At 34.2% G+C, this 13,891-nt stretch overlaps 1 protein-coding gene across 1 annotated transcript in view; it reads right to left on the bottom strand.

The window, feature by feature from the left end:
* The window catches only part of LOC120636134 (probable citrate synthase 2, mitochondrial), a 33,563-nt gene extending 19,948 nt beyond the window's left edge, over nt 1-13,615 (bottom strand). Inside the window, exons 1-3 of the mRNA XM_039907441.1 lie at nt 13,456-13,615; nt 2,335-2,496; nt 66-295 (exon numbers count right to left, since the gene is read on the bottom strand). Coding sequence (XP_039763375.1) covers nt 66-295; nt 2,335-2,496; nt 13,456-13,500 — 437 coding nt within the window. The 5' untranslated portion in view covers nt 13,501-13,615. The remainder of the gene's footprint in view (nt 1-65; nt 296-2,334; nt 2,497-13,455) is intronic.
* Between the last annotated feature and the right edge of the window lie 276 nt (nt 13,616-13,891).

The following is a 13,891-nucleotide window of genomic DNA, read 5'->3' as shown; positions in this document are numbered from 1 at the left end:
ATATACATTAAAAGATAGGTTGTATACCTCTGCTTAACCACAGGAAAAGAATATAGGTTGCTTACCTCTGTGCCCATTCCTTGGACAGTGCTTTAACTTGCGCCTCGGTGGGAATTTCGCCGGTCACAAGAAGCCAGAAGAGACCCTCTGGCAGAGGTTCCTGACCCCCTTTAGCTTTAGGTAGTCTCTGTTGGCACTCGGGGATTGAGAGTCCACGGAATCGGATACCCTCTTCGGGGTCTAGCACTGATGTCTCCCACACTAAACCTTTGATGCCACGCATGCCACCATACATCTGTGATGGAAAGAAAGTTATTATTGATTAGGTAGCTAAAAGTGGGCAGTTTATTTTAGACCATCTTAGATAACAATTGAATATTATACAGAGCCTTTTATTAAGACAAAATATGTTGCAGTAGAAGCAAAATACGTTGTGTGTAACAGTGACCGACTGACAAACACAGTGAGTGAAGAGAAATCTTTGAATTAAGCCACCAAAATTCTAAGTAAGTTATAACTAATTACATGAAACGCACTTTTCGGGATCAACATATTATATTATGAGGATGAAAATTATCCAACCTTTTTCATCCAAACTCGTAACGACACTTCTAGGTTATTGTTTTTGTCTCATTCTTTCCGTGGAAAATATTGTAACACTGATCTTGATATATTTTTGATTAGGTAATATCAGCCAATGTTGTAATGTCAGCCAACCGAAATGTAGCGAGGGACAATCAGTGAAGCGCGATGCGTGACCGACAAACGTAAAAAGTCGAAGGTATTGACGCTATCAAAAATATCAGATAGAATATCCGTTCGAGAAAAATACAGAGTGCAATTAACAACGAAGCCAATTTCATGAAACACAAATCCAAATGTGCTATCCAAATGGCAAACTAAGAAGTATAATACTACTCTTAGACCAGACTCTTGAAGAGGTAACACAACGAATTAATTTCTTTCTTCTAAGGTTAAATTCATACCCCGCGTTTACACAACTCGTAAAATTCGATGGTTATCCCGGATTTCAACAGGAAAATACATAACTTCAGAGTAAAGTTGACCGTTCAGAGTCAGTTTGTGTATGCTGTGTGTTAATCGCATTTCTACAATATCCTTGCAAGTAGTATAGGCCTAAAAGGTGGAGTATTTCAAAAGCATCTCCGATATAAGGATATAAAAGGTGAAAAGTGGCTGGAAGAGCAAATGGCTTTGCTGCATTATAACTGAATAAATAAATAAATGAATGCTGCATTATAAATAAATAAATAAAATAAATAACTAATATGAGTTGAAGATTTCGATAAAAGGACGACAGTTTACAAGGGTATAATTTAACTTTTGTATTAACTCTTTCCCTTTTGCATGCTTATAAATAATGCATGACAATGTATTTACAACAAAGGTTATTGTAGCGATAAAACGTTTCTACCTCCATAAAGCAGCATTTTCCTCGTGCATAAATACGTAATTGGGACATAAGGTAATTTGCAGATTGTCAAAGGATTCGTTACACTTTTAAATTAGACTTAAGTAGTTTCAGTAAATTACTCTTCAACAAGACAAAGTGAAATAAGGAATAATAGAATACATAGAGGAAAATTAACAGCATTCAATCTATCGATGCTCATGAGTTCCAACATTTCTAAAAAAAATTGATTTGTAAACAGACTCCACGCTTCACCTCGGTTAAGAGTTAGTTACAGGCGGGAATTTTATCAACAATAGCCAACAACTGCCTCGTGGTTAACATGTACGACTGTGGAAAAGAAGTTTGTCGTTGTGTGAATCGGTCAAGAAATTGTCTTGTCGAATTTTCTAGGGCAGCATAGGCTTGAGAAAAAGATTTTATGCCCTGACAGGCGATAATATGTACGAGTCCACCTGCCAAGGCACAACAACAGAGAATAGTAGAAGATACGTATATTATTTGTATCATTTCCACCTGTGCGCAGAGTTGATAAAACTGTGGGAGAAGATCATTTGTGGCCTTTCCCAAGGGAGAAAGATGTCTCCTTGCGACATCCGTGGGACATTAATAAGGATAATAATGTAGAGATCAAGTTATTGCTAGTTATTTTCTAGATCGGAACGCTAAATAGTGTAAATTCTACATCTATTGAAATCCAACCCTTTTTGAAGACGGCTTGTTCCATTTCCATCTAGCACAAGGTGAAATATTATCCATATTCAAATTTACTACAACTGAGAAACACTACGAGTGTTTCGACCTATTTTGTAAGATTTATTGGTCTCGGTGAAGTCGCGTTTTTTTTTTAGGTTCAATGGGCTTTTATCATACTAAATGAAGTCTCTGTTTAAAATACTCACCATGTCAACTGTGACTTCACCCACTTTGGTGGAGCCATTTTTCTTACGGAACTCGCGGATCTTTTCCTGCTCTTTGGGGATCTTTTCTTGAAGAATACTCTTCAAGTTGGTCTGCTCCGCGCTGAGGCTTCGCAGTAAGATAGATGCCGTCGGGCATGCTTTCTATAAACAAAAGAAAACATATTAATCTTTCTTCCGTGGTCCTTTTAAATACATTCTCGTCAAGTTACACAGTAAATTAAGACGAGAATCTTATGAGTACGTGAGAAAGAAGCTTTCTTCGGTTTCAAATAAAACGTGATTTACTTTTAACAAATCGAAGTCTGTGAAAGTGTTATAAAGAAAGGCAACGCTGTGTTGCATTCTTTAAGATTTTTTTTTATTTTTTTTACTTATCCCCGTTTTATTTGAAGCGTCACTGTACAAAATAAGCGAAGCAGTTATAAATGCATATTGTATATACTCGCAATAACATATACCTATAATAAGACAACATATTTATCATACTGAAACGTTTGCCTTGTAATACTTTCGTATCTAATATATTTTTCAATGGGATGACAGGTTTAACAATTGCTGTTTTCAAAAGAATTATTTGTGGATTATTAATATTAGAAGAAGACAATATTATGTTGTCATGTGCCGACCCCACACAGTTAATAATGTTACAAATAAAGTTATTGGTGTATTTCAAATTGTTATTTTTTAATTATTTATTATTTAACCTGTAGCCGGAGAGACCAATTGGGAACCAAACATGCAGCAGAAAACATGTTCGATTAGCAACTTAGTTTAATCAACTGATTCCAAATTCCTAAATGAAGAAATTATAATTTTAAAATTTTATTACTAGCGTAGTTAACTTCAATATTTTTTGATATTGCTGAGAGTAACACTAGATAGGATGGAAGATATTGATGATGGAAGATACATTATTCATTATTGCGACGACTTCATACGTCGCATCAAAAAACATTAAAAATACGCATTTCGGTCAAGAAACAGCGGACAATATGCACATAAAAATAAAAACTCTCAATTAAGAATATTTGGCTTTCAAGCAGTTCGCATCGAACTCTGAATGCTACTCGACTTTGGTTGGTTGAAAACAACGCTCGTTTATGGGTTCTCGGAACGAGCGATATGACGACGGTAGGTTTTTCCCTTAGGAAGCGAAGGTAAACTTTGACGCTACAATACTACCGCCGCCACCAGACACGAATATTTTATAAGTACTACGTAATGCTCTACTTACAGCTTCATATTTAAATAGATGTAGAGGGGAGTTAACATTTTTAGTTCAAATCGTAAGATGAACCTTACATAGTGACATTTGAATCTATTACTAGCTTTTGCCCGCGGCTTCATTTACATTAATGCAGATTTGGTCAATCGAATCGTGCTATTCTTTCTAAAAGTTATTTTTCCATCCCTCGCGATAGTTACTTTAGTTAAATATATGTAAAATAATGACAGTGTATAGCCAATATATATTTGAAAATTTAATGTGTGTTCACAAAAATATATATAAATTTAAATATTTTCAAATGGCAATGTGAGATGGTTATAACGAAAAGAACACCCGGCGTAGTTTGTTGAGGGCTTCTTCTTAAACCAGGCCACGTTTGGAACCTTGTGTAGCTTTAGTTTTAAGTTTTTGAATGTATACTCACTTTTATTGAGTAGTAATGGCGATAACTACATTCACGCATTGTATTTAATCAACGCATCAAAACTGCCATTTTTGTGCCTATTTGAATGAAGTAATATTTGACTTTGACTTTGACTTAAAGCGTAAAAGCGTAACCAACAAACTGTCATCCATGATATAGTTAATATTCACGTAATTCATTGCTACAAAATATACAAAAAACGATCGAATTCAGTATTCAAAATATTTTTTTGACTATCGAATAAATTACCGCCTATTTCGCGCCCGCGCCCTAAACGTGTTGCTCAACTGTATAGATTGTACAACTGTGGTATTACAATATTAAATAGGTTTATTGGAATTATTTCATGGTCATAGTAAAACACACGTTTTACTTGAGAGTGGTTTAAGTCATTATAGGAATTAATTAGCATGCACCTCCATCGGCGGATCAAAGATCGAAGATCTTTTGCATTAAAGTTCTAAACCTAGAATGTATATGCATTAATAGCCCCGAGTCCCGTAGGAGTGTCTGGTGGCGGAATGCGTTCAAAATTTAGTCAATCTCGTAACTTGTTTATTTTATTGATTAATACTATAAATTTAATGTATATTTACAATTCTCTAAATTGAATGTCGCACTTTTACGTGTCTGGACTTAAAAACTTTCTTGAACCAAACGTTGTCTGGAGGTTAGTGGAGATATCGCTTCAAGCGATAAGGCTGCCTGTGCGCATGTATAATATATTTTTTATAATAGCTTTTTTTATAATTTGTTTTCTTTCTGTTTGTAAAATAAGATTTTCCCATTCATCACAATTACATGACGCGATCTTTACATGAAATCACTTCGATGTCAAAATTAAAGTCAATTTTTTTTTAAATAGTCCCATGAATTATTATGCGTACGTTACATAAAAAATCTGTAATTTTACTGAGTTGATGGCGATAACTACATTCGTAAACTTAAAATTAAAGCTACGAGGCGTCAGACGCGCCGTGGTCTATGATGCCCACCATAAACTCAGCCGGGTGTTCTTTTTGTTATCACCATCCCATATTGCCATTTAAAACTATTTAAAGAAAAATAGTTCATAACAAAGCTTTTTATCATTTAGATAATCCTTCGCTAATTTAAGTTGTTTAAGAAGACAACCTCGTTCTAAATTGAACCGTTAGAGCTAATCAAAGCCAGCTTAATTTGAGAGTAGACAAATGGAAACGCGATGACACCGATTGGACAGTTCAATCAAACAATCACTATATTAACGTTGGCCGATGGTTAATCAAAGCTGAGCAGAGGTCAACCGCGGGTCAGAGTTTAATATTATTGACATCGTTAGTGCACGTACTTATTATGTAGCTGGATTTATAGTTAATACTATCTGTTTCATTTACTTCCAGTTATAGGGTTCCGTGCAAAAATGGTAAAAATACTTTATTATTTATTTGCTCTTCCTACTAACTATCTTCAACACTTGCAAGGGTATGTCAACTATCCATTTTTTAAATTAAAATAAAAAGAATAAATGCCCTACTAAATAACTAAAAGTTAAAATACAATACAATTGAAATGTATAATAAAAATAAGATTGAATTCAATTCTAAAAATTTTACTTTCATAAATGTACGAAACAAGAAAAAAATCTAGGTTTCGGACTTAATTTAAATTGTAAAGCTAACTAGCCACTGACCGGATTAGCTATTCCTAATATAAAACCAGTTTATCTGTCATCCACATTGGGGTTAAAGTACAAATTCAAGGCTGTCCATATAGCTCGCTCTACGTATAAAAAATATATTGTTGTATGTACAGATCTCCGCAAATATCTTGGAACACATGTTGATAAATGGCATAGGGGAAGTACACTGTGCATCGCAGTTTCAACCTTGGTTCTTAAAAGTACTAGGTTTCTAAAACAGTATTTTCTTAGATATAAAAGCGTTGAGACATACTCTCTTTAGGTTTAATAAAGTACACGGATTCCGATTCTGTGTTTGAAGAAGGTTTAGCATAACATACGACTGAAACCTCGAGATCTTCATTAAAAATCATTTGTTTTCTTCTTTTAACCTACTCTATTACTTAATAAGATAAAACATTTAAAAATATTTAGTCATAATTAAATATTGATTTCTGAATATAAACATTTCAATAATATTCACATGACCTCCTATGAACTTGAATTTGAAGCGGTGATACCGATGACCGCAGTGGGTAGGACTTCGACTTGACTTTCGGAGGGGCCGAGTTCGAATCCCAGCATGCACCTCTAACTTTCCAAGTTATTTGCGTTTAAATAAATTAAAATATTACTTTCTTCAACGGTGAAGAAAAAATCGTGAGGAAACCTGCATGTCTGAGAGTTCTCCAGAATATTCTCAAGAGTGTGTAAAATCTATCAAGCCGGCTGATGTGAGGATGATGATGATGATGACCTCCTATCATATATAAATGTCAGAATATTGGTTAAAACACTTCCAAGAGAATAGGGACATTTTTTTTTATTCTGAAATATCTCTTGGGGCACTTTGAAAGTAAAACCAACTCGTATGCGGTCATGTCCCCTGTACGCCCTCGCATATTTACTTCTATGGTCATTGGGAAGTATCAAAGTAAGTTTTGATGATGATATTCAAGATCGCAAGACTCGTTGCGTTGCACGATGTCGCTTTCGATTAGGGAAATCGATATTGACATACACTTTCTTTACTGGCAGGTTTAAACGACAGATCGTCTTGTGTATGGGGACCTTTAAACGTCATTGCGATGTTCCAAGGAGGTCGTAACGTAGACGATATAGTTACCGCACAATGATAAGCTCGGTAGAATCCCCATAAGTTTTCCTTGAGGATACCTCACCATACATACCATCTTTCATGGTAATATTCATCTCTTTTTTATTATTATACAACTTGAATTGAAGGTTAGCTCACGCGGTTGATTTTTATTGTATAAATATAAATAATATTTTTCCGTTGCTATTTTTTGTGACGTCACCCACCCAGTCTCGCTCTAGCAACAGACGCAAGAATAACGATACCTTATTAATCACAATCTATCAACCCGTTTGATTAGGCCTTGCCTAATGGATCTTTGTCTATTGATTTCTTTGTGACTTCGAAAATTTAACGACAATAAGAAGACGAATCCAATGATACGAAGGCGGTGATAGCCTAGTGGTTAGGACTTCAGCCGCCTTGATCGAACTGTCTCCCAGCGAAGGCTGGGCCCTGTAAATCGACAAGCGCATCAAATTTTTCGGGGAAACACGCATGCCTGAGAGTTCAAAATTCAAAATTCATTTATTTCAAGTAGGCCTAATATAAGCACTTTTGAAACGTCAAGTCTGTCTGTTTGTAGTGATTCTACCACCGGTTCGGAAGGCAGATTCTACCGAGAAGAAGCCGGCAAGAAACTCAGCAGTTGCTCTTTTCCAACATCAACAATTTACATTTTGCATTTTAACATTCATTTTTCTATCTTGTGAGAGCTGAAAGCGGAGCCGGATGCTTCCAAGCAACCTTGTCATTAAAAAATTCATCAATTGTATAGTAACCTCGCTGTAATAAATGTGTTTTAACAAATTCTTTAAACTTGTGCATTGGCTGGTCCAAAATCACCTTAGGAATCATATTATAAAAGCGTATACTCAATCCCACAAATGATCCCTGTACCTTACGCAGACGATATGCAGATGACACTAATTTATGACCATTTCTTGTAAGTCGACTGTTTATGTCCACTTTTTGTTTATAAAGACTAATATGTTGTCTTACAAATACTATATTGTTATAAATATATTGTGAAGCTACAGTAAGTATGCCTATTTCTTTAAACTTCTCACGGAGGGATTCGCGTGATTTAAGTTTATATATTGACCGTACAGCTCTTTTCTGCAATATAAATATAGTTTCGATATCAGCTGCTTTACCCCATAACAAGATTCCATAGGACATAACACTATGAAAGTACGCAAAATAAACTTTGTAGATAATGTTCTCATCATAATATCAAACCTATTACAGAAATTTTAGAAAGGGTTAACCCTTAAGACCGTAGGTCAACCACGCTGGCGCAGTGCGGGTTGACTAAGTTATATACAAGTTTAAAAAATCTATTAACCTGTTTAAGATATACTAACTAATCGACCGAAAATATTAAGCCTACAAAGTTTAAGTTTGTTATGGAGCTTTTTCTAGGTTGTAGACAGCAGCTACGAAAGGATTGGGTATATCTGAACTAATAACCGCCACATGCCATTCTTGCTGGAATTTCTAGACGCCTGGAGAAGGTGCGTAAGTGCTTACCTTTAAAATTTATTTATTCTGTGATCACTGATCACGGTCACCTTGCCTCACATACAGTAGTAGTAGCCGTATTAGCAGTTTAAATTCGGAAATAAACTATGAAAATCATTTCGAGTTTAACCTTGATGATGGTTGTTATATTAACATGGAATAGACCATAAACTTGTTACTCCTCGCAACTGCTTGAAGTAAAAACAACAAAACACGTTTTAAAAAAAAAAAATCGGTAGATACGTGTTAAACAGGCATCTTTAGTTAACTTCATATAACGTATAACGAGGTGTGCGTGGCAAAATATTAGTAGTGATGTCATAGCGTAACGGAACAAAATCGGCGCCAAAATACTACGAACGACTTTGAAACGATATATAATAACCTTCAGCGCATTGCGTAATGGAGCGCGTTACGCGGTTAATCGCGAAAAACACTCGCGTGATTCGACGTGTGATCCTATACTTATCTCAGTTGTGACCACATGGCCTACTTTTCCAACTCTTTACTTGAATTTTAAAATGCCGTTTTAACTAGATCCGGTTGATTCCGCTGTGGGGGCTAAATTTCAATGAGTCACTGTTGCGTCGATAATATATCTTGGTTGAGTCTAATAACGCTTAACTAACACTGTTAATCATCGGGTAGCTACAACTTTTAAATACTACTTGAGTAATATTTTGTTTTAAACATAAAATTTATTATTCTAAACCGTAAACCACAGGAAAATTTATTATTCTAAACCGTCCAAATTTTAACGAGCACCAGTTCGTTTAGTATCATTTTGTCTCCTTTAACTAATGCCTTCTTTAGTTCTATTCATTATGGATCAATTAACATTTATACCCGGCAACGCTGTTGCCATTTGATGTTAATTCTTAGCTTCCGTGGGAGTTTATAGAAATAAAAAGGTTATATCGAAAAAATAAAAACAAAGCTGTTTAAATCTAAAATCAAAACATTGACTAGTTTTCGAGTTCTGAACGAACGAACATACGGAAGCTTAGTCAGTAATTTTTATATAACAAGGATGGATGTTAATTATTATGGTATTACCCAGCTATGCTGTGAGGTCAACCCATGTTAAATAAAATGCGTAATTATACGTTTCTACCTTTATAAATAGATTTAAGTTTTAGCGCACTAATCAGCGAAGCATTTGCCAAACCCGCGAGCGTTACATAATCGATCTGCTAGCCGAGACTGATTTGGTCGAGCCTATATTTTTAGATGTACTAGAATCGTACTCTATATAATTGTAATTGTACAGTTCGATCGAACAGCTCCAGAATATCTCATTTGATAAGATAGCCCATGATAAGACTACGTAGGTGAATTCAATGTCATTATATCACGTGCGTAAATTGGGTGTAAAAGAGAGAAGTTGTGTAGAATTGTTGTTTTTTGTTACATAACATGAGCAGCTGATTTTTAATGTAGTAGCTGCGTTTAGATTAATTGAAGTTATTCTAATTTCGTTAATAAATTAGTACAGACGCGTACAGACCTGTACTAGAGATCATACGTATAACATAATATTGTGCAGGTATCATAAGTACATCGGAGAATTTGAAACTGTCTTAAATGAATAGGTACCTAAGTATATCAATGTTTAAACAAGTGTATTACAGCCTTGGTTACGCGATTTGGATCAGAATTCAATCTTGTTCCAACTACACTATATCTTAAAAGGTTTCTGAAGTATTAAGAACGGTCTAAAGAAGCCACAGTTGACAACTTGTTCTAATTTATAGCTACCCAGATATAGCTTAGGCCACTTAAATATGTTAATGTTAAATAACATTAAGTGAAGAGTATTGACATAAATTGGTTTTCTTAGACAGTTAGTTACTTGTCATCGAATCTAAGGAAAATTTTAGCGGTGTTTTATTAGCTTAAAATGACCTTCCTTCATGAAAAGTCGTAAAAGGAAAAATCGGTAGTTTTTATAGTATCCAGTACGACTTTTTTTTTACAGAAGGTTGTATTTTGTCGGTAAGTATGCCCATATAGGTGCCTACCTAATACAGAATCCGTATGTACCTATAACTAATTATTTTAACATTGGAGCCATTGTCTGAAAGGCAATACAATGTACCTAATAATGGAAAATGATATACATTTTTCTTTATATTGCAAAGTATTGTATGTAATTAAAACAGTAGGTATTTTTAAGAAATAATAAACATTTAGTATACTGTACAGTGTACAGCAAGTTACCTAGGTAGTAGGGTAAACATGGATACCACATTATAATTCTGTCTACCCATTTTCTCGTCTCATCTAATAGAAATAGAAGAAAATGCTAGGCATCATTTTCTCATCGCACGCCTGTTAGAGCTGCCGGAGTAATGGATGTTAAGTAATTAAGCGTGCTTGTCTACACTCTTATCATATAGGAGACGTCGCCGAGATACTTAGAAGCCACGAGAACAATTCAGAACTTTTCGTTCCATAGCCATGTGAAATGAGCAAGCAATGCGCTTCGTACGTGGCGTGGAATTTCAACTGCCGGTGCAAACCCTTGCGAAGAATAGAAAGCTTAGGACGAAAATAAATAGAATAGTTTCTGAGCACACTCTAGTTGTAATGTTTTTTTTTAGTTAATACATTCAGCAGAATAAAACCGATTGAGATAAAATGTTCACAGTTAGAAAGACAATATTGCATTTACAATTAAAGCGAAAAATTACATTAGTAAATTCCTTAGCTTCCTTTCTACCTTTAACTCATTCAAGCACTAGCCCAGAAGCGTTCAGGTGACAATACAGCATCTAAATCGGCCATAGCTCATTTTCGGAAACTTATAAGGTAAAAAAAAAACTGCCCTTTGACATATTGTGGTACAACTATAATGCTCTATCTCTCCCTTACTATAACACAAACAAACAAACTCATAAGGCAAGGTAAAGCTTAAGTGGAATTTTATGTGATCTGCATAAAAGCAGTGAGCAAAACCATCAATTGATGTAAAATTGAAACTGTAGATACTGTATAAATATCTTATTTATTCAAATACATATTTAATTAAATGTATCTAGGTACATTCTAGTCCAATAAAAGTGTGAGTCCTTTTACAAGAACTCGTTAACTTTCGATTGTTGATCATTAATTGTACTGTACGAAATACTGACTATGATAAATAGTCAAAAAAAGTTTGCAGATTGCTTGGATGAATGCCAATTGATGGAGCATACAATTTAAATTGGTTGAATGTAAAAGGGATTGGATCTCTCAATAATTTATATTGGGGCTGAATAGAATCAGGTAGGAAGCTGTGGCTAGTCACCATCCGGCTGGTCAATCTAGATACAAAAAAAAGACGAAAATAATGTTTGTGACTTGCATACTAATCACAAGGGAATTGTATGTACTTATATCTCTTAGGCGAAATTACAGTCAAGTCAGTATTATATTAATTTATAAATAAAAAAAAACATCCACAATTACTCTACAAAAACCTAATTTATCCCAAATTGCTTGTGTTCAAAGATGTGCTGGTTTTATATTACTTAGATATGCTTTAGTAATAGAACAGATTATAAAGGGAAGTATTTACAAAATTATCTTTTTAAAATAAACATACATACTTGATATTAACCTATAATTGAACTTACACATTTACCCCATCATTTTAGTAAAACATAACACCAGTGTTCTAATTAAAGAGTATACTATTGAATGCTTGTGGCCATGCATATATTTTTATAGTAAGCAGCATTTATACCTAACTTAAATGAAATGTATATATTGACCCAAGCCTGTGTCACTGTAATTTGGTTAATGAATACTATCATGATAAAAGAATGGGAGCCTGTAAATATCATTGCATTACACCAAATTATGTTTATGTAGAATGTATTTTTTAACCTTAAACACTTTTTGTACAAACAACAAAAAAATGTTTAGAGGCTGCAGCTAAATATTGTAATGATGATAATTATAAGAGGTATTTAAAATTATGAATGCAACTGAACTAGATGTTTTTAATATTGACCTTCAACAATAAGTGAAAATATAGACAATTTCATATATATATTAAATGGTTGATTTTTTGACAGTTGGTGTCAATTGATCTTTAAGCCTTGCATAGCCACTGCCCCAAGAAACCCAAAGGGGAATGTATACCATGTACCTGAATACACTGATGATTATAATCCTTTAAGGCCTACAGTATCACACTGCTCTGGCCAGTAAAAACCAGTTTCTTTTATGTTTGGTTCCAGGGTATGCAGGGTTCATCAGGGATTTGAAAGTGCTAACTACATTGCTATGGTAGGCATCAAAGCAAGGATAAAGCCCAGTGAAGTCACTACCTTATAAAGCAAAACAGACTTAGCACTGGCCATATAAAAAATTAAACCCCCTTCTACTACTTCAACACATAAATAGGGGTCAAATAGCAAATATATATCTCATTGAAGTCAGTTATAAAATACTAGAAAACCTTAATATCCCATGATATAAATGTGTTTAATGTATAATAATTATTTACGAACATCTATGTTCAAGTTAAAAAATATTTTCATGTATGCTAACTGTTTGTTGGGCAATTTTTTTTAACACAAAAAGTTCTGGCGGTCGCCTACGGGAGTAACATAATTATTCATCAGTTAAGTTTTTATCAAACATCTTTTTGATATTTTAAATAATATTTATTGCACAGCATGCGAAATAGCTTATATTTATCGTGAAAACGCACATTTACATACATTGGAAATCAACGTATGAAAATGTGCATATGCACTAGTTTTAATTCTAAAGTGAATATTTTTATTATATAATTTGTGGATGATAGACCAACCTGCTTAAGTACTTAGATGTAATATTATTTTCGTATAAATTAATAGCATCCACGTTAGTTTATTTCAGCTCTAACAGAAGCGTGTCCTTAGTTATGTTTGCCGCGAAAAATAATTCGTAATTTATGAATTGTTTTAGACGCTTAAGACTTCACGCTTCACTTTATTAAAAAACCTTCAGATATCATCGCATTAATGAAAATATTGTACACTTATTCCCAAAATAGTTTTATTCACATTACATAACTTCGAACACCGACCGAAAAATGTGGCAAAGAAGGTTATGCTTAGGATAAAAATCCTTCAAAAAATTGTATGAATTAAGGATGAACATGTACACTATAAATATTTATGTATAAAAATTACCTGTATTTCAATTAATTTAGAAGACGTGATCCTGAACAGAGCCATTTTTGAACCCACCGAGCGCTAACCAACACACAACCAAGGTTCACCTCGCTATTGATCGAATTCGCGAGTGATGGACTGAGCTGTTACAGATAGCAAACTAGTAACGGTCTATCCCCAAGTGGTGAAATTTGGAAACTTGGATGTCATGCTGACAAGAAGTCTACAGTCCAACATTTTTTTTTACATGTTGTTGTTTTTTAATTTGCTCTCTTCCGGACAGGCAAAGATCATTGACCATACAGCCTATTCAATCGTATAATTTATGCTCGAGTATTTATTGTTCATAATAAGCCGAAATCTATTCAGTCCTATTTTCACTGATGTTTTATTTTCATTTATAATCATTATTGTAATGATTCATCACAATGTTTCATTCTTCTCTTCGCATTTT

The sequence above is a fragment of the Pararge aegeria genome, chromosome Z (assembly GCF_905163445.1).
Source record: "Pararge aegeria chromosome Z, ilParAegt1.1, whole genome shotgun sequence".
Lineage (NCBI taxonomy): Eukaryota > Metazoa > Arthropoda > Insecta > Lepidoptera > Nymphalidae > Pararge > Pararge aegeria.
Note: the sequence above shows the minus strand (reverse complement) of the source record. Positions and strands in the feature narration are given on the sequence as shown.